The sequence below is a fragment of the Boleophthalmus pectinirostris genome, unplaced genomic scaffold (assembly GCF_026225935.1).
Source record: "Boleophthalmus pectinirostris isolate CB_2022bp ecotype Guang Dong unplaced genomic scaffold, ASM2622593v1 HiC_scaffold_20, whole genome shotgun sequence".
Classification (NCBI taxonomy): Eukaryota; Metazoa; Chordata; class Actinopteri; order Gobiiformes; family Gobiidae; genus Boleophthalmus; species Boleophthalmus pectinirostris.
Genome location: NW_026571153.1, coordinates 17,980,410 through 18,000,887, shown reverse-complemented (window position 1 = coordinate 18,000,887; position 20,478 = coordinate 17,980,410). Strand labels below are relative to the sequence as shown.

At 38.7% G+C, this 20,478-nt stretch overlaps 1 protein-coding gene and 1 pseudogene across 3 annotated transcripts in view; one reads left to right on the top strand and one right to left on the bottom strand.

Annotated features, from left to right (window-relative positions):
• LOC110159464 (hepatocyte growth factor activator) overlaps positions 1 to 20,478 on the bottom strand; it is a 30,209-nt gene that overhangs the window by 1,184 nt on the left and 8,547 nt on the right. Inside the window, exons 6-14 of one of the 3 annotated variants that reach the window (XM_055156423.1) lie at positions 18,774 to 18,905; positions 15,260 to 15,370; positions 12,889 to 13,063; positions 11,087 to 11,184; positions 6,836 to 6,877; positions 6,503 to 6,752; positions 2,581 to 2,720; positions 1,470 to 1,610; positions 244 to 386 (exon numbers count right to left, since the gene is read on the bottom strand). In XM_055156423.1, the coding sequence (XP_055012398.1) occupies positions 244 to 386; positions 1,470 to 1,610; positions 2,581 to 2,720; positions 6,503 to 6,752; positions 6,836 to 6,877; positions 11,087 to 11,184; positions 12,889 to 13,063; positions 15,260 to 15,370; positions 18,774 to 18,905 (1,232 nt within the window). The remainder of the gene's footprint in view (positions 1 to 243; positions 387 to 1,469; positions 1,611 to 2,580; positions 2,721 to 6,502; positions 6,753 to 6,835; positions 6,878 to 11,086; positions 11,185 to 12,888; positions 13,064 to 15,259; positions 15,371 to 18,773; positions 18,906 to 20,478) is intronic. The other 2 variants (XM_020924022.2, XM_055156424.1) reach the window with 2 other exon arrangements.
• Positions 13,409 to 13,526, top strand: LOC129409966 (5S ribosomal RNA; annotated as a pseudogene).

Genomic DNA, 20,478 nt, shown 5'->3' with positions numbered 1-20,478 from the left:
TAAAACTAACTCGTTGGCCCCTTAATGAATAAATATTAGATAAATGTGTTTAATACCATGGAACATTCCAGGCAAAGTAATAACATCTCTGTGCAGACAAGCAGGGAGCAGACCCTCTACCAGAAAAGTTGCACAGTTCACCTCAGTCAGACAGACAGCTCATTCAAACATCATGTCACATACTGAATGGACTGAATTGCAGAGTGAGCTTGTAACCCTGTATTCATGTCAGTGCTGTTTTACCTGGCAGGCGTCTGCGCAGCCGTTGAGCCCTGCACAGATCATGTCCGGTGTGACATGGTTGCCGTAGATTTGAGGTTTTCTGCATACTTCATGAGGGATGAGCCTCACCATGGCCTCTTGTAAACCAGTGTAGCCCTCAGCCTCTGGCAAGAAACAGCCCTGTTACCACAAGTGCCACTACAGCATCATCATCATGTTAGTTACACTTCAATAATTAGCCTCTTTAAAGGCCCTATATAGTATTGAGCCATGTTAAAATGTTGTTACGGCCTCAGAAACAGATCTGGAGTTGTGTTTTGTTTCATTCACACATGTTTAACACACAAACCCTGCATGCTGAAAACACTGTGTTCCTTGTGATGTCCTGTGGTAATACAGGAAGTCCTCCACTGTGTTTTTTAAACATCATACACCCACACTAGGATAATTGGATAATTTCAGCCGTAGAATTGCCCATCTCAATAGAACAAAAGGTCAAACATGTGTGAATGAAACAAAACATAACTCTAGTTTTGGAGTTGCTGAGGTAACAACAATCAATTCAGTCAAGTCAGTTTTGTCTAATATAGGACCTTTAACTACCGTATTTTCCGGGCTATTAGACGCGCTCTTAAGCCTCCAACCCCATCAAAAAATGACCACGCACCCCACAATCCAGAGCGCCCTATACACGAATCCACTCGGGTGTCCCAGCGTGACTTCAGTAAACTACAAAACCGCACCACCCGCTGCGCACGCAAACACGCACGGAGCAGACAGTGACCACACAGCGAAAAACACCCACAGCCACACTCATCACTCCACGCCGACGAGGAACAGAATGGAGGAATGAACCGAAAAAGTGAGTGCAATGTGCCACTTCTAGACACAACTGAACAACTGAGACACTGTGAACACGTCAACGATCCAGCGGTCCCAGACAGCACCCTCCCTACATGCCACAATTGAACAAAGCCCAGAGTCACCGTGAACCTGCCAAACAAAGTCCCACTGACCCATCTGACTGTTGTGTTTCGTTTAAAGTCCAGTGCAGTTTATTTGTGAAAAAAGTTAGAAAACAGACCATTTAATGATGGTGCGCCTTATAATCCAGAGCGCCTAATAGGCCGGAAAATACAGTAACTACAGTCAGTAAAAATAACAAATAAATCCCTAAATCCATAATCCATAAAGGGTATCTGTATGTGAGGTCTGAATGTGGTGTTTAAGTTGGATGTGTCACATACTCTCACGTATGTGTCCCCAGCCGCTGATACTGCAGCAGTATTCGTCGGGGAACGTCATGCCTTTGTCTGGGAGGCAGATGGGCCGGATGAAAGGGGTTTTCCTCACACAGCGGCCGTCCTGCTTCTTCAGCTTTAAGAGAACTGACACAAACATAAATATGAAAAAAAATAAAATAAATCTTTAATGTGGGACTACACACCTAAACTCCAAACACACCCACATTGCAAATGGAGCTCAACCGGGACTGCTTGCTCTGGTTCTGGAAGTAAATTTTCTATTCATTTTTTCCTATAGTCTTTTTAAAAAATCTAAATATTAAGAGTACAAAATGAAAGCTAAGCAGCTACATGATAACTAATATCCTAATAATAATAATACAGTTGTTTTATGTCCAAAAAGGCCACGTTTATAAAGAACAGATTTTAAATTAAAAAATGATATGTCTTGTGGTCATTAGTTAATATGTAGCATATTATTCTGAGCAAGGTTTCGAACTTTTAATATTATTTTTTTCTTCAGAATGTCAATGAGAAAAATTACGAGTGAGAGTGAGAGAGGAGTGGGGTCGGTCTGGAGGTTTAAGGAGCAGTGTGATTGGTCTAACAGGTACCAACACTTCTACCACTGCAGCCTGATGTTTGTAATCAGAAACATGTGACTGTAATCAGGCCAGTGCTGCGTGATGTCACCAACTACTTGAAATTGCAAAGGCCACTGAAGGAAGGACATACTTGGATTTAAGCGTTTTGACCAGAAAGCTGCAAATTGACCAAGTTTGTACTAAAGTTGCCAAAAAATAACTAAGAACAGAAGATAATGCTGTTTAGAAACTGTTTAGAAACGGAAAAAGTGTTTTGCTCTTGTTTTGTTCCACTTTAAATGTCAAGCGCTAGACTCCGAGACTCCTTCGGCCCATGAAAATGCCACACTGCTCTATGACTGTGTGTGTTGATACGTGCATTTGTTGGCGTGGAGGGGGCACAGCTGTTGAAGTCCACAGCTGTGCGCCGAAAATCCCCTTCTTGAGTGAGTTTGTGGTTTCTCAAAGTGGACAAGAGGTCTTCAAGTTTGTATGACTCACTCCTGTATATCCAAGTGTCCAGTAATTACCAATGTCATGCACCGTTGGGTTGAACACGGAGAACTTTTTGGGAAAGATGTACTTCTCCACGCTGAAGGTTTTAGTGTTTGAATCCGTGACATTGAATCTGTGCTGTCCCAACACCACTCGGATCTGCGATATCAATGGGCTGTAAGAAAAAATAAATTAATAAATAAAAAGTCTAAACAAGGATTATGACTAAACCAGAGCTACAACAGGACTAAACCAGGACTAGACTAGGACTAAACCAGGACTAAACCAGGACTAGAACAGGACTATAGCAGTTCTAGACAATGACTAAACCAGAGCTACAACAGGACTAAAGCAGGACAAGAACAGGACTAAACCAGGACTAGACTAGGACTAAACCAGGACTAGAAGAGGACTAAAAGAGGTTTAGAACAGGACTAAAGCAGGACTAGACCAGGACTAAACCAGGACTAGAACAGGACTAGAACAGGACTATAGCAGGTCTAGACAATGACTAAACCAGAGTTAGAATAAAACTAAACGAGGACTAGACTAGGACTAAACCAGGACTAGAAGAGGACTAAACCAGGACTAGACAAGGACTAAACGAGGACTAGACCAGGACTAAACCAGGACTAGAACGGGACTAAACCAGGACTAGAACAGGACTATAGCAGGTCTAGACAATGACTAAACCAGAGTTAGAATAAAACTAAACGAGGACTAGACTAGGACTAAACCAGGACTAGAAGAGGACTAAAGCAGGACTAAACCAGGACTAGACAACGACTAAACGAGGACTAGACCAGGACTAAACCAGGACTAGAATGGGACTAAACCAGGACTAGACCAGGACTAAACCAGGACTAGACCGGGACTGAACTATGACTAGAACAGGACTAAACCAGAAGTAGAACAGGACTAAACCAAGACTAAACCAGGATTAAACTATGACTAGAAGAGGACTAAACCAGGACTAGAACAGGACTAAACAAGGACTAGAACAGGACTAAACCAGGACTAAAGCAGGACTAGACCAGGACTAGACCAGAACTAAACAAGGACTAAACCATGACTAAACCAGGACTAGACTAGGACTAAAGCAGGACTAAACCATGATTAAACCAAAACTAGAACAGGACTAAACCAAGACTAGAATTTTGTATCAAAATTCAATCAGTCATTTCTTTTTATCAATCATATGCTTGTGTTTTTTGTTGTTGTTTTGTTTTGTAATCAGACATCTTCAGTGAAAATCTGATTTGGGGCAGAGTTCAGACTTTGGAGGTAGAGATTGGTTGATCTTTATATTTAAAATGGCACTGGTCATGAAATCAGTACTGCCATTTTAATGATATATTTAAGTATTTAAATAACATTAAATTCAAAACCGAGATTGAACAATGAGAGGAAAATGTGATATATATAATATATATATATATATATATATATATATATATATATATATATATATATATATATATATATATATATATATATATATATATATATATATATATATATATATATATGATGGCCAATATTTTTTGCCCGATTGAATTTAGCCACAAACTTGTTTTACTACAAACTGTATCAGAGCACTGTGTGTAGTCACATTTTGTATTTTGCAGTGTCCTCTTCGTAGTTAAGTGTTCAAATAAAGCTTTATGCGTGTTCTTCAGGCAGCTGGTTGGTCGAAGCTAAATATCGACCTGCGCTGGAGATTTAAGACCGATAGCCGCTATGTTAAAAAGTGCAAATATCAGTTGGCTGATATATCGATCTATCTTTAATCAAGAGCAAAACATTTTCCGAGGTAGATCTCCCACACTCTCAGAATAGATTGCTCTTACGTAACATCAGCTTTCTATAAGACTCTTTCACGTTAAACAAAGCGAGCGGAGGTGTCTCTTTATTGACATCACAGGGAAACATATTCATTCTTATGTAAAGGGCATCTGGGTGCGTGTCAGGCTTTCAGGTTTTCCTCGAACTGGATGCTTGTCTAAATATAGCACGTTCATAAAGCTGAAGGGGTCAAAGTCTTTAAACTGCATGCCAGGTGAACTATACTTCTACTGCAGCATGCTGAGAGGAAAATAGACAATAGACCTCAAGAATTCCTTTGTTGTTTTTCTATTTCATTTCTATTCTATTCTAGCATCTAGTTTAATGATTGATGCATGCAATGATATCACTCTGGGGCTGTACTGCATATATGTCTATGCCGTAATGTTCAGCAGTTATCATGGTGACACAATGCGCACATTAGAGAAAACATTAGACACTAGGCATGTAACAATATCCAAATCTTATGGTACGATATTATCACGATATGATTAAGATTCTGGTGTGACTTATTTCCATCATAATCCCAAGAATTCAAGTAAAAAACATATTTCTTCATGTTGTTTGCACTGAAATGAATCATGGGATATGTAGTTCTCTATGTTTATGAGCTGTTGCTACTATAAAACCATGTATTTAAGCAAACAAACTTGTAATTCGATATATTGTGACAGCCCACGATACGACAATACAATATCACGATATTTCGGTTACCTCCTTATGAGATATGTTTTAAATGGTCTGAAACGCAAGGAAAAATACAAAATGTTTATTAACAGCACATTTTTGGGAACCTGTGATCGATACAAGAAGTCATGGTCCTGTTTAGGTGTTTGATTTTCAACGAAAAGGTGAGAGTGACAAACTCAAACACTGTAATGTTATTTGAGAGGAACTTGTTTAACAGTACAGGTCAGTTCTTTATGGTCAACTCATGTTTGAGTAATAGAGCTTCAGACAGGGCAGTGCCTCCTGTTAGCATCAACCACCCAATGAATGTTGATCATATCAGCTGCAAAGTATCAATTTGTTATGTTCATAATATCCTAGATTCACTATAGCTTAACATTGAGCTGGAGCACAGGTCACAATTCTGTGGTTTAATTTGCTGTTTAATTAAAGTCAGATTGTTGATTTGGTGACCTGGTTTATGGTTCATTTCTCTGTAACTGCTGGAAATATCCACAGGAAACAAAAACTGGCACAAAGTTCAACATAAACTTTGTGAGCATACATAAGCAAAAGCGATTTTTTTGAGGACGCATTTATCCATTGCTGTGGTGATGTCATGGCGATGGCCAGAGAGCAGTGATATGTAAACATTAAACAACGAGGAGCAGTTCGTTAATGCACAACTCCAAGTTGTGTAATGTGCTGAAACCACACCTACAAACTGAACTTTCTCACTTGTAAATGTGAAAAGCCTGTTCACTGTCTGTAAATGTCTAAAATATCAGTGTTTTAAATCATGCTAGTCACTACCATAGATCTACAATAAAAACTGGATAAGGCACTCCTCTTCTCTCCCTGCTCGAGTCCGACTAGTGGCCGCTCCAGGTACTGCAACTCCCTGGAGCTTGGACCCAGAAAGAATTCTCCCATAGAAGCACAACACAACACACAGGGCATCCACAACTTTCACAAAGGTCAGATTTTGTAGGGATTCTTTTTTATTTTCACAACATACATTTTGTTTTATTTTTTTAAGTTTTGTAAGACTTAGCCTAGCCCTGCTCTGAACCTGCTCTGAGCCTGCGCTAGCTGCGCTTTAGCAGCTCTTGCTCTGATTGGTCCAAATGCTCCACACCGTGCACGTTACAGACGTCACACATGAAGCGCTCGCCTGTATTGAGGAAGTAAATGCAGAAGAGCACAGGCCATTGAAAACAATACGGTGCCATCTTGGGTTCACCTTCAGATTTTAATATAGTTCTGTGGTCACAGCAGGTGATCATTTGTTCACCCGTTGCTATGGTGATGTCATGCCTAAGCAGAGCTGTGTTACAGAATGTGATTTAAGTGTTGCCAGACTACTTGTGTGGAGGTCAGTCAGTGGGATCCTCACTGACCATGGTATAAGTTTGGATATGTTCATGCACATTGTGTTCGTACTTATGTCCGTACTTGCGGAAAAAGCAGTGCGCTGCAGAGACGACCCAGCAGGAGGCGATGAGGTTCCCGGCGCAGAACTCTGTGTGTCCGATGTAGATGGCTGCCATCCAGGGGTGGGTCCCGGGCAGCGCCGATGTGCCTCCCATGATCCGGCCTCTCGCGATCGACAGACGCTTCTTATGCTTCGTTCCACACTGTGCCTTTTTAGTTTTGCGGTTGGTAATTATTCTTGTTATACCACGTGAAAAAGCTGTAAAAGAGAGAAAGAAAACAACAGCTTGACAATTAACCGTAATAATTTAAACTACCACCATCCTACTGTTTCCTAAATACCTTTATCGAACATTTGCAAGTTTGCAGCTGGATGAGTCTTCCCTGAAAGAGCAAAACACAAGCTTGGGCTAAAAAATATCAAATGGTAATTTTTCTGACAAGCACTGCAATTTTGCAATTTATGTATCAAAATTAGGATTCAGTTCAGAGTGCACATATTAAGCTTGTCCAAAAGTATTTTTACTTGAGACATTTTGGCAGGGAACATTATGTTACATAGAGAATAAATTATGCTTTTTTTTTTTTCTAGGTGTTTAGTAACTTCAGCATCTGTAGATTATTATTTTATATTTTGTTCATTGTTAAAAGTCCTATATATTACACAAAATGGATTTTTCTGAGCTTTAAGCCATGTTATAATATTATTACCTCATCAAAAACATACCTGGAGTTGTGTTTCATTCACACGTTTCATGTTTGAGTTAAGTAATTATGCATTATTAGTCTGTCTACATTTCCAAAGCTCAAAATGTTCTGTTCCACCTTGTGATGTCGTGTAGTGAAGTTTTCAAGATAACAGCTACCTTTTACCTTTAGTTCAGTAGAGATTGGTAATTCCAAATCTGAAATCATCCAATAATTAAGTAAGTACAGAGCAGTGGGCGGAGATAGGGGGTAGGTAAAAACAGACATTTCCTGAGCATTTAAGCTTTGGATCACTCGAACAGGCATGAATCAACCCAAATACGTTTGTGAGTAAGATAATGTTGAGGAAACACATGTTACAACATGGATAACAGTTCAGAAAAGATTTTTTTATGTCATATCTTCCCTTTAAATAATTGCAGCCTTTTGCCATTTTCTAATGATGGCCATTCAGATTGTGATTTTGATTAGTCCTAACACAGGTCTATGTACTGATCCTTTGCAGCTGTTCTTCAAGTTAGACTTTATTTTAACACAGTCTGACCCGAGAGAACTGACTTAGTTGGAACTACAGCAGGTGAGCTGCCTTGTGCTGTTAAACATGTCTCTCACACAGAGCATTAGCCAAGAGTTTTCAGAACTACAAAAGCTCATAATGATCACAAACTGCTGAAGATGTTGTTTGAATCCATTTAGCATTTTTTCTTGAATCTTCAGACAAATCTTAAAACTTTTTTGCCAGTGTTTGCTAATGTGATCATGGTGTTTTCAGCTACAAGTACAACACCCCCAGTGCAATGTCACTGCAACGTATCAATACTGTAGGCACTATTCACGCTTATGTCACAAACCAGCAAGATGTTTAGGGCCTGTTTACACGAGAACTCTTGCAGGTAAAAATGACAAAATATTTTTTAACGGTGACAGCGGTTTTGGGGCTTAAAAAGACAAAAATCTGAAAGCCACCCTCCAGAGTGGAAAAGCTGAATATGCTCCACCATAATATTTCCGTCTACACTGGCCAAGATGCAAAACTCTGGTCAGATCTGCTTACATCGTATACACTTTTATGTTACATACATCACCACGTAGTGTCACCACCTAGTCACTTGGCACGCATACCCAATTTAATTCCACACACGTTTGCCTCACTGTATGCACACAGATTTCCTCTCAAAAACACTCATCTATATACAGAATAAAAATTTAAGACGCGACGCCACTTTTGCGTCTTCTGTTCAGACCGTCATCATATAAACATAGCCTTTAGAAACATGCAATGACAACTTCCGCTGTAGTTACCGACACTGGACTTGCCTGCCGACTGTGATAAAACCCACTGAATTAAATTTCATCAGTGATAAAATAAAGACTGCGTACGTATGTGCTGTTTTGGAATCATCTTAATTTGCGCTCGGAGTTGTGTGTCATTGGGGAAATGATGAAAACTGAGGTATGGTTGTAACTGTTGATTAGCTGAACATAACGGAACGCTACAATGATATGGAGATGAAGAAAACTGGGTCATTTTCTCACTTCTCCTAGATTGTGTCAGACTTACTACCAGAAGATGTCATCGCATGTTTCCAAATGAATAGAGCTTATAGCCTGATGGTGTTAAGGTGGAGATGTTATTAATTTATAAAGAACTTCAATCTGAACCCCTATGTTTTGTAATCTGTATGTGTATGTATATATGCAATCAATTTAATGAAAAAAATAAAAATAAACAGGTGAGGTGGAGGAGCATTGTCTTGCTGAAAATCATATGTTAGTGGGGACACAGCAGATGGATGCTCGGGTGAGTTGTGTGCATACCACTGGCGTCATGACAGAGGGTCTCCTGTGCCAGAGCCCACTCACTACATCAACATTTGGCAGCACCTGATATACTGAATCACCCTGACTCACTCCTACTGCCGTGATCTCACCGAGCCCACTTCCTTCAAAAAAAAACAAAAAACTTGTAAGCCGAACCAACTTTTTGAAGAACTGTGACTCAGCAAAGTGAAACGTCTCAGTTTTGGCTTGCACAATTTTTGATTTATAATTAAATGTGAAGTTGTTCTTTTAGGCAAGTTCCTGCATATTTTAGTTCTTCGAGCAGGGTGCAAGCAGTGAAATACTAGAAGGAATGAAATGATGCAACTGCTCCACTGCAAAACTGGTGCTTGGTAGGCAGTGTGCTCGTAATACAAAAATGTAACTTATAGTATACACTTAATCCACTCTAAATGGACAGTGTTGTGGCAAAAATAACTTAATAAAAATGTTTTAAGATTGTCTGGAAAAAGAAAAACTACAAAATTAATTTAAACAAAACATTTTCGGGAGTGTGAGATCAACTCGAGCGTCTATGGTCCTGTTTGTTTACATGATTGATTTTCAACAAAAATGTGGCAAACTGAAAAACTGTTGGCTGATGCTTGCAATCTTATGACTGTAATTTTATGTGTGACAGACTTGTTTAACCGCACAAATCATCTCACATCTTGTAGTGCCAACTAAGTTAGGGTGACCAGAATTTCAAAAACAAAAACTGGCTCGATGTGGAATGGTTGGTAATAATTAAACTGTGAAACGAGTGCGTAAGAAAGGAAAATTGTCAGTAGTCACATTTTCTCTGTGTTTTGGTTATTTTTAATAAGCTTTTCTGTATTTTATCTAAACAAACTACCTCTTTACTGACCTCTTTAAGCCTCTCTTTACTGTTTGCAGGCAGAGATGGGGGGTTTGCAAGTCGTGACTTGGACGCAAGTCAGACTTGAGTCACTATTTTTAGGACTTGAGACTGGACTTGATAAAATGGACTAAGACTTGGGACCCAACTTGGACTTGAGGCCTGTGACTTGAGAAGATTTGAGAAGCAATTTGAATTCTTTCTATTCTGAACGTAATGACTCACTCTAAGATCTTGTCAAGACATTTAAAAAGAAAAAAGAAAATTACATTTCTGCAACTCTTACATACTCTATACTCATATATAAACATACTATGATTTTTTTTAAGTACAATTTATCTAAGCTACTTTGGTTTAAAACTTGAAATGACTTGAAGCTCAAAGCAGACGACTTGGACTTATGAGCCACAGACCCGAGACTCGGCTTGGACTTGCCTGTATTTGACTTGGGACTTGACTCAGACTTAAGGTCAAAGACTTGAGAGTTTTTTAGGTTTTTGTTTGCAGGTATCAGATTCGGTCAAAAATAGGGACACATGGGGCATTTCTTGTATAAAACTGGTGGCAAATCAATGGTTTTTGATAAATCTGTTGGGACAGGGACACAGGGCTCAAAACTGGGACTGTCCCAGGTAAATAGGTATGACTGGTCACCCTAAACTAAACCATTTCTCTGTGGTCAGATTGTGTTAAATTAAAGCTCAGATTAAAGTCTAACTTGAGTAACAGATCTTCAGACTGTGTAGTATCTTCAGTTCTCACTTCTGGCTGCTACTGACCCTGGCTCCCTTTGACTTAAATTGCAATATTGTCGCTTCTCTCTCTGTAAGTGCTGCAGTGAGCCTTGTCATTTTGGTCTTAAAATGTTCGCATTATCATCTTCATCATCATTATCCTGGTGTTTTCATTTCACTATTTTCTCCATTTGTCCATTAGCTTCATTTGAGTGGAGCCGAACACAGTGGGTGACGTCCAAATCTTTATACAGTCTTGATCGCATCCTGAAAATGTGTTTTGTGTTTTTTCAGACTGTCCTGAAACTTCTTTGACATCGTTTGCTAATGTGTCCATATCAAAACATCCTTCTAAATGTAAACCAGACAGCTCTGTTCTTGTCAACAGTTCCCTCAGAAAAAAATAAAAATAAAAATGTGTTTATATCATGCGCTTGCTCTAGACATAAAGCAGAATATTTGCACACTCACAGACGGGCTGGAGGCAGGAAGGAACGTTGCAGTACTCCCAGGAGATGGCGCCGTCGTTTAAAGTGTAGCACCAAGGCTTCTTATCCCCATCTGGGTTCCTGCAGATGGAGAGGAAGCAGAGAGGAGCAGGTTTGTTTGATGGCCGAGCACTACACGCTACATTACACAAGCTATCACTGCAATTTTAAGATACAAAACTAAAGCTGTACGAGAAACAGCTGGGGTTTTTTTGCCTAGACTTCTTCAGGAAAATTGGACTTTCTCTTTGATGTCTTTTGTACGCTTTGGGACATGTGCCATTGCATCTCTTTATGAGGAATGTCACCATGGCAACACCAAAAACTCTAGACAGCAGGAGGACCAGAACAGCACACACAGCAAATACACAGAGATAAGTTTAAATACAACATTTGCTTTTAATGTTGTTGCAGAAGTTAAAAAAAAGAAGATAATATAAGAAAATAAGTTGGTAAAATGTCCCAAAATAAAAGTTAATCTAAATAAAAGCACTGTTAAATAACCACAGAGTTGTCAGATGTCTCGAAAATCAGACACTAATCGATACTAAAACTAGTATCGAAGCTTGAGCAGGTACTGATACTAAAAAAATCACATTCACAGGACAAAAATGAACCTTTCCTTTAGCTTTAGAATGATCTCGAGCTGTATCAGAACAATATAAGAGTACATAGCTACCTGGACGACTCAGGGATTCCACAAATATAAGGCTATAAAGTACTATTATGTTGTATTAATTGTGTTTTTTATTATCATTGTGGTATCGGAATCAGTACTGAGTGTCAAGTCTGTTCCTCTGTAGTGAAATCAAGTTTGTAATTTAATATTCTGACATAGGTATTGGGTATATCGCTATTGTTATTTATCACAAATCTTCTCTTGTATTGCCCTGTCCTCAGTCCATTATTTTTTGCTCATTTGTTCTTATACAACACAGCCTGGTGTTGGGAAGTAAGTGAATACATGTACTGAAAATACATAGTCTGAATACTAATTTTACTTTTTCACTTTAATCTCCTAAATTAAACTGAACACTTGTCAGTACTTGATCATGGACTTTTGGCTTTGAACTGTACAGTATTAGTGAGAAAAATAGAAAACAGGTCTTGCAAAGTGTTCATGGGTGATTTGTCCTTCTCTAATTAGGCATAAATTAAAGCATAAGAAACAGTGCAACAAAAATAAAACTGTAATTAAATTTTTTCAAACTATAATATAATGTAACGTGATGCAAGAGTATTCCAAGTATTCAGAATACAGTACTCTAATTGGCCCATGTATCAGAATATGCCACAGAATAGAGTTTAAAGCTGCACTGTGCAACATCTCTAAATGTGGGTTGGCCACCTGTTTGTCTCCATGGAAATGTTATTGCTTTATTATTGCTTATTGCTAGAATGTTCCACAGTATAGATTAAGCTACTGTATCTATCACAAGGGAGATAAGCAGGCTACAGCACTGCGCTACATTACAGGTCAGATCTGTGGAGAGGCGCCCTTGTTCACAGAAGCAATGGATGTATTTTTGAGCAGTAGAAACACCATAATGAATAAATGCTAAATGGATATGTTTAATGTCACACCAGGGAACGTTCTAGGCAAAGATAAGTAGTTAGGGACCCTTCACCAGAAAACTTTGCACCTTTAATACAGATATTCAGTATTCTGTAACTAAATACATTTTCAAGGTATTCTTCACATCTCTGGCAGAGCTGCTTGCCAAAAGAGTGAAGTAATTTTAGAGTCCATGAATAGTTGAACTGACAACTGATGTAAGCACAAACCTGCAGTAGGCGTGTCCCCCCAGGCCTTTGAGTGGTGAGGAGTCCACATTGCCCACATGGAGCTCATTGAACAGCAGGTCTGAGTCCCAGGGCAGACAGTGGGCGCCAGAGAGTGTGGTGCCCCCAAGCCCCCTGTAGCTGGTCCCACGCCTGTTGTAGCACTCGTTCCTTGGCTCTGCACAATAAATACATAATTATTCATTGCACAATAAATAAGTGGACATGGCAAACCCGCTAGCCACCATGTTACAAATAGGAAGTGTTCATGGGGCCGCTTCCAGCTACCCTGATTCATCAGCCGGTTTCACTTCGTAGAAACCGTCTGACCTCGTAGCGTTGGAATTCATTCGCTCGACAGTAGGCGGGTACTTTTTGTCATTTACCAATCGCTGTTATTTGGTCGTGACATATGTAATGCACCGCTAACAGGGCTAACTGGTATATTAAGCTTTTCCTAAATCCTCTAGGAAGAAGGGCAATAACGTCTTTCCCCTTGATAAAATTCACCAAACAGTCTCTTTATTTTGGCTTTACCGGCTTGTCAAAGCCTGATCCCATCAGATCTCAGAAGCTAAGCAGGTCTGGGCCTGGTTAGTACTTGAATGGGAGACCACTAGGAAAATCAGGTGCCACAGGGCCAGTTGTAAAAAAAAAACTGTTGTTGTGTGCACATCACCCTTACTGCCTAGTGTGAAAGTGGTGTGTGTGTGAGTGTTGGTGGTGGTTGGAGGGGCCAATGGCTTAGATTGGTAGCCTCGCTTCCGTCAGTCTGCCTCAGGGCAGCTGTGGTTACAGTAGTAGTTTCCCACCACCGGGTATAGAGTGAATGAATAATGCTCTGTAAAGCATCTTTGAGTGTCCAAAAAAGCGCTATATAAAACTGATCTATTATTATTTTTTTAAACCCTCGATCTCGGGAATCGTTGACAACACTGAATATGACTCTTCACTAATTGGTTTGTGCCCGAACTTGCACTTCTAGGATTTTTGCAAACTGTATATTGTATTTTGATTCCTGACTAGTTGCTGGAGAGAAATGAGATAAATTGAGCGGAGGCACTAGGTGGCACCAGTCTGGCTAGCTTCCAGCTCCATCATCTCTGAATCCAATTGACTTTACATTCAAAAACTGTTACCCCTCTCTCTGTACCTGCTGCAGTAAGCCTTGTCATTTTGGTCTTAAAATGTCCGTAATCCGTATTAACTCACTGTATATGATCCTGGAGTTTTTATTACACTATTTTCTCTGTAAATATATTCCTATTTCTAATATGAACCTGGTTCCAAATTCACCCGTATAACCCGATAGCCACTATGAGCTTCATTTGACTGGAGCTGAATACTATGGGTGACCTCACACTCCCTTAGTGCACTTCTTTATACAGTTTATGGTTTCAGTATATTCCAAAGATAGTAACCTCATATCAGTAGTTGTATAACCATAGGGAGTACTAAAACATGTTAAATAATGAATACTATTGCACAACAATGGTGGATATTACTGTAGTTATCGAGAAAACCGGCTTATTCTGTGGAGATTTCCTACTTTAATCCTCTTCTTTAGTCATGTGTCACACCACATTAAGCAGCACATTTCTGATGTAGGTTAATAAATAAGGCAGTTTCTTCACACTGATAATAGCAATGTAATTACTTTTTCCCCTTTGCATTAGACTGTGTCAGAGCTTGTTCTTGTGTTTGTGTTAACAACTGCAGCTGCACCGTGTAAGCACAACTGTAGAGCCTCATGTCTTCACTTGTTACTCAAACAGAGTTACGATGGAGGCTCACTACAGGGCACACAGTGATGCAACCATGAAGTCATTCACTCATATTATACACTACCAATTGAAAGGTTGGACTTTCTATATGTTTACTACTTTCTACAATTTATACACTTACAGAACTGTATATGGAATGTAGGAAAGGGGGGAAAAAAATTTAATAACTGTACATATTTTTTATACTCACACACACACACACATTTATATATCTTGAATGAAACAGCACCATTCAAAAGTTTGGAGTTAGTTTTTTTTTTACTACTTTCTACATTTTATACACATACAGAAGACATCAAATATAAGAAGTAAGATATGTGGAATTATTTAGTAAAAGAAAATGGCTAAATATTTTTCAACAAAGCTAAAGGAGGGTAATTTGAGAATTCCTCTTCTTGCTACATAATTCCATACATTTTACTTCATATATCTGATGTCTTCTCTGTGTATATCAAATGTAGAAAGTCATCAATGTATAGGAAAAAAAACATTGAATGAGAGGGTGAGTCCAAACTTTTGACTGGTAGTGCCCACATTTAATATATGTACTTTTTTTTCATTTTATATGTAACAGAAAGAGCAGTTCTCACCCAGGCTGCAGTCAGGCCCGCTGTATCCCCTTTGACAGTAGCACACTTCTTTCCCAGTGGAAGTGATCAGTCGACACAAACCTTCGTTCTGGCAGGGATTGGACTGGCACGCTGAAAACAAGACAAGTCAGATTTAATACTTAATCTTATTCCCTCTCATTTATTCCTTTTTTGACCAGTGCATGTACTAGGTATGTTTTTTTGCTGAAAAATATATATTCGCCAAAAAAGAAAGCTGTCAGTTTTATTAAGGGTGCGTAACTTTTCAGATGGACGGTAGCTTGCTTGAAACATGTCTATCTTACTTCAGTGTTTATAGCTCAAAAAAACCTTTAAAGATCCCGTATGTCCTGCAAAGGTGGGACCAAATCTTCGTTTTGCAAGTCTCAAGTAAGTCTCAAGTCTTTGACCTCAAGTCCGAGTCAAGTCCCAAGTCAAATACAGACAAGTCCAAGTCGAGTCTTGAGTCACTGGCCCATAAGTTCAAGTCAAGTCCAAGTCGTCTGCTTTGAGCTTCAAGTCATTTCAAGTCTTTAAACCAATGTACCAAATATAGCTTTGGTTTTTGCAATTTATATGAATTTGAAGATGAACTGTACTTAAAAAATCATAGTATATTTATATATCAGTATTTAAGTGTTGTAGAAATGCAAATTTTTCCTTTTTAAATGTCTTGACAAGATCTTAGTGTGAATCATTATGTACAGAACAGAAAAATATGAGATTTAAAAGTGTTTCTCAAGTCTTCTCAAGGCACAGGCCTCAAGTCCGATACAAGTCCCAAGTCACTGACCTTCAAGTCCAAGTCGAGTCCCAAGTCTTAGTCCATTTTATCAAGTCAAGTCTCACGTTCTAAAAATATTGACTCAAGTCTGACTCGAGTCCAAGTCACGACTTGCAAGTCCCCACCTCTGATGTCCTGTACTGTGAGCAGGGCCAACTCTCCACAGACCTGAGCTGTAGCTAGGCCTAGTGGCGCCAACATCTTGTCTCCATGGAGACAGGTACATTTAATGCCACACTGTGGAACATTTAAGCATCACCGTTAAGGCAAGAAGACCATCCACCAGAAAATTATGCAGTGCACCTTTAAGTCTTTATAGTCAAAAAAGATACATGATTAAAAAAAACAGTTGTTACAATCTGATACCAGTTAATAGTATCACATTATCACAATATAGATTCGGTACCTTTGAATTTTGTACTAAGACCATAGACTGTATACCTAAATGGACACAGCTAACACGATAATCACTTCATTCCAAATCGGAAGTTCACATGCGGCTCTTCCAGCTCCTACTGACCTTGGCTCCTGTTGACTTACATTAGAATATTGTCATCCCTTTCTTTGTAACTGCTGCTGTGAGCCTCATCATTTTGGTCTTGAAATGTTTGTATTAATCCTCCTGGTTTTGTTTTGTTTTTCTATTTTGTTCGTCAAAAAAATCCTATTCATAAAATTCGCCCCTGTATCCGTTATGAGCGAGCTTTATTTGACCAGAGCTGAACGCTGTGTGTGACATCACACTCACTTAGTTCATTTCTTTATACAGTCTATGATTAAGATGAAAACTCCTCTATTAAAAGAATTTTACCTTGGTGTATTGCCTAACTTCAGTCATTAACTTCAGTTCACCTCAGCTTGAACTGATATAAAACATAAATGTATATGCAGGTAAACTCAAATATAAACAATATAGTCCAAAATGTTTGTCATATTTGATTTAAAAATAGAGAGATTTTAAGTATTGGTATTTTTGCATTAAAGGTCCTATATTACACAGAATTGATTAAAGGTGCACTGTGTAACTTTTCAGATGGGCGGTTCTCCATCTGCTCATCTACATGTTTGGCCTTGATTATTCATTCCACAGTATAGAAATAAACTTGGTAATCACAATGAAGACAGGTGGAGAAACAAGTCTGCACATGGTACAAGTCCATGTCAGGTTTCTTGTGCATGAATTGTGCTTTATAAATAACTTTGCCTGAGGTGTATTTGAGCCTGTAATTAAAAAAGTGCAAGGGAGATATGTTTAATGTCCTACTGTGGAACATTTCAAGCAAAGAAAGAACTCCATGGAGACAAGTGAGTAGTGGACCCAAGTGGAAGTTACACAGTGCACCTTCTTTGAACTTTGAACAATAGATACAGTTTAAAATAACTGTTTCTTAGTCCAAAAGCCCTCGTTTCTGCAGGACCACACCTCTCCCATCCCGTTACCATGACACTAAACAGTCCTGGAGCGTGAAACCATCAAAGCCTGAGTTAAAAGCCCAGGGAGGCCCCACCAGCGAGAGCACCTCAAGGACCCATGGGTGTGTCCTCTGCACTATTCTGAGTCACTGTGAGTCACTACATCACTTTCCAAAGCACGTTACTGTAACTATGGAGATCTGATCAAAGGAAGGGTTGGGCATAGACGCCGCGGTGAGGTGAACTGGGACTGTTACTAGGAAAATACCTGATATTTAGAGTTTATGAGGCATGATAAACGTGGATGAAGATTGGGCTTTTTGTTAAGCTCTCCGCTCGATACTCAACACTAAATATTTGTACTTTCTTTTATATTTCCATGTAGCCTAATATCTGCGTAATCCCTCAGTTGTCCAGGTATGTTCCATAGTGGTCCATGGGCGGATAAAAGTCTGTGTGGTTTTATACTCATTCTGATACAGCTCAAGATCATTCTAAATCTATTTAGGACTTTTTAAATATAGATACCAGCGCATATGAGCATCAGGAACAGAGCACTCTGAGCTTTGAAGATGTAGAAAGACTTGTAATAAACGGTTACTCAAACATGTGAGAATGAAACAAAGCACAACTCCAAGTATGTTTTTGATAAGATAAGAAGATTATAACATGACTCAAGGCTTGCAGGAGTCAATTTTGCGTAATACGATATCGTCACGGTATGAACCTCACAGTACAATATTTATTGTGATATTGTCGGAAAGCTCACGATATGATGGGGTGTAAGATATTTATTGTGATATTTTGTGGAGGCTGTGAACAAAACTCTTAATATGTGACTTTTTCCTCTTAAAATGCCTTGACAAGTGACAAGTGACAATCATAACACTTAAAAGTGCTTAGAACTGTTATTTCTTCATGTGGTCTACACTGAAATGGAGCAAAGGAACATGGTCTATGTAGTTCCCCCTGTCTTTTTTCGCTACTGCTGCACCATAACTCTTAATTTAAGAAAGAGACTTGTAATTCAATATATTGTGATGGTCCACGATATTATTGTGAGAACTCTGACGATAAGATATCACGATATTTCAGTTATTGTTACATCCCTATTAAATACTAGTTTGAGTATCGATTAGAATCTGATTTTTGATACTTTTATCAATGCTACTCCACTCCACTACAACTTCAAGTTTTTATTCACCTTGTAAAATCTGCTATTATTACAACAGAACTGGTTTCAAATACCCGTTGCAAATATCTGGCTATGTTTCGCCCAATCCCCAAAGAAAAACAAACAAACTCATTTGAACTCACCGGTGTAGTGCACCTTTTCACAGCGTATCTCCCCTGCCACACATGTGCACTGTTCCACATTACGGAGGTGAATTCGGCCCCAAGACTCTCCGGTGTCATAATAGTGTAGGTGTACGGTTTCGTAGCACTTTTCTGAAAGGAGCAGACAGAAGAAAAATAACATAAAAGCCTGTGATTTGAAACATGAGCGGTGAAGAGAGAGCTTCACACAATACCGTGACAATGCTTTTCTAACTCAAATGTGTGGTTATTGTAGGGAGACCATGCATAGATTTAGGTAAGTGCAATTGCATGGGTTCAGCCATTAAAGGTCCTAATTACGCAAAAACTTTTATGAGCTTTAAGCCAAGTTATAAAGCTGTTACCTTATCAAAAACATACCTGGAGTTGTGTTTTGTTTCATTCATGCATGTTTGAGTAATCCTACATTATTAGTCTGGCTACATCTCCAAAGCTCAAGTAGTTTTCCATTTAACAGCTACATTTTACCTTTTGTTTAGTAAAGATGAGCAGATTGGAGTTTAAAAACACAGTGGAGCACTTTCTGTTTTACCACATGACATCACAAGGTGGAGTTTTTTTCTATTTGAGAGAAAAACTAATGCGTAAATCTGCAGGGTCTGTGTGTTAAACATGTGTGAATGAAACAAAACACACCTCTAGTTATGTTTTTGATGAGGAAACATTATAACATAGATCAGAAAATCGTGTAATATGAGCCTTTAAATGTTCTTTTTGTTATTTGTTTTTCTTGATTCTTGGTACAGTATAGTTTGACAGAAGCTTCCTCGTGTCTTTTTAGGACAGCTGTGTTTTTTCACTGGGCCGGACCCCCCGAAAATCTCACTGGGAGGTTAAATAATTAAACTAAGGACAATACATATTTATTTTATTATTATTGTTATTCAAAGCTAAATATGATTTTAATTTCATAATATTGTGAAACAGCATCTGAACTGCATATGGAGCACAGATTGTCGTAAAGTCACAGAAAAAACAACAGTGATTTAAACAGTGGGTCACTATAAGAGGTTAGTAAAATAGCCACAAAATGTACTCAAAGTTAGAGTAACATTACTTCAAAATACTATTGCTCAAGTAGAAGTACAAAGTAGTAAAGTGAAGAGTAAAATAGTATTTGAGGAAACTACACCTCAAGTAAGACTAACTGTGTGGACGCAACATCTGATTATAATTTGAAGTTAGTGTAACTGTAAGGACAAAATATTAAATAATGAACAGAATTGTCTTATTTTCAAATGATAGATGACAAAAATGAGAAAAACTAAATTATATTTGTGAGAGTCGTGCAAGAAAAAAAGTTACAGTGGGAAGAGTAACCAAAATGTTTAGTAATTATTGTAACTTCAGTAATTAGTCATGTAGAAACTCTGAGAAATACAACACTGCATTTGAGTAAATTTAAAGGTGCACTATATAACTTTTTGGTTGGGGCTCCATCACGTTCTTGTTTCTATAGATGTGTCATTGCTCTGGTTCAAATGTTCCACAGTATGACATTAAACAGATCTATCTTACATCTATATTGTTTACCATATTTTCCACACTATTAGGCGCTTTGCGTGTTCACAGTGACTCAGTTGTTCAGTTGTGGCTAGAAGTGGCACATTGCACTCGCTTTTTCGGTTCGTTCCTCCGTTCCGTTCCTCGTTTGTGTGGAGTGATGAGTGTGGCTGTGGGTGTT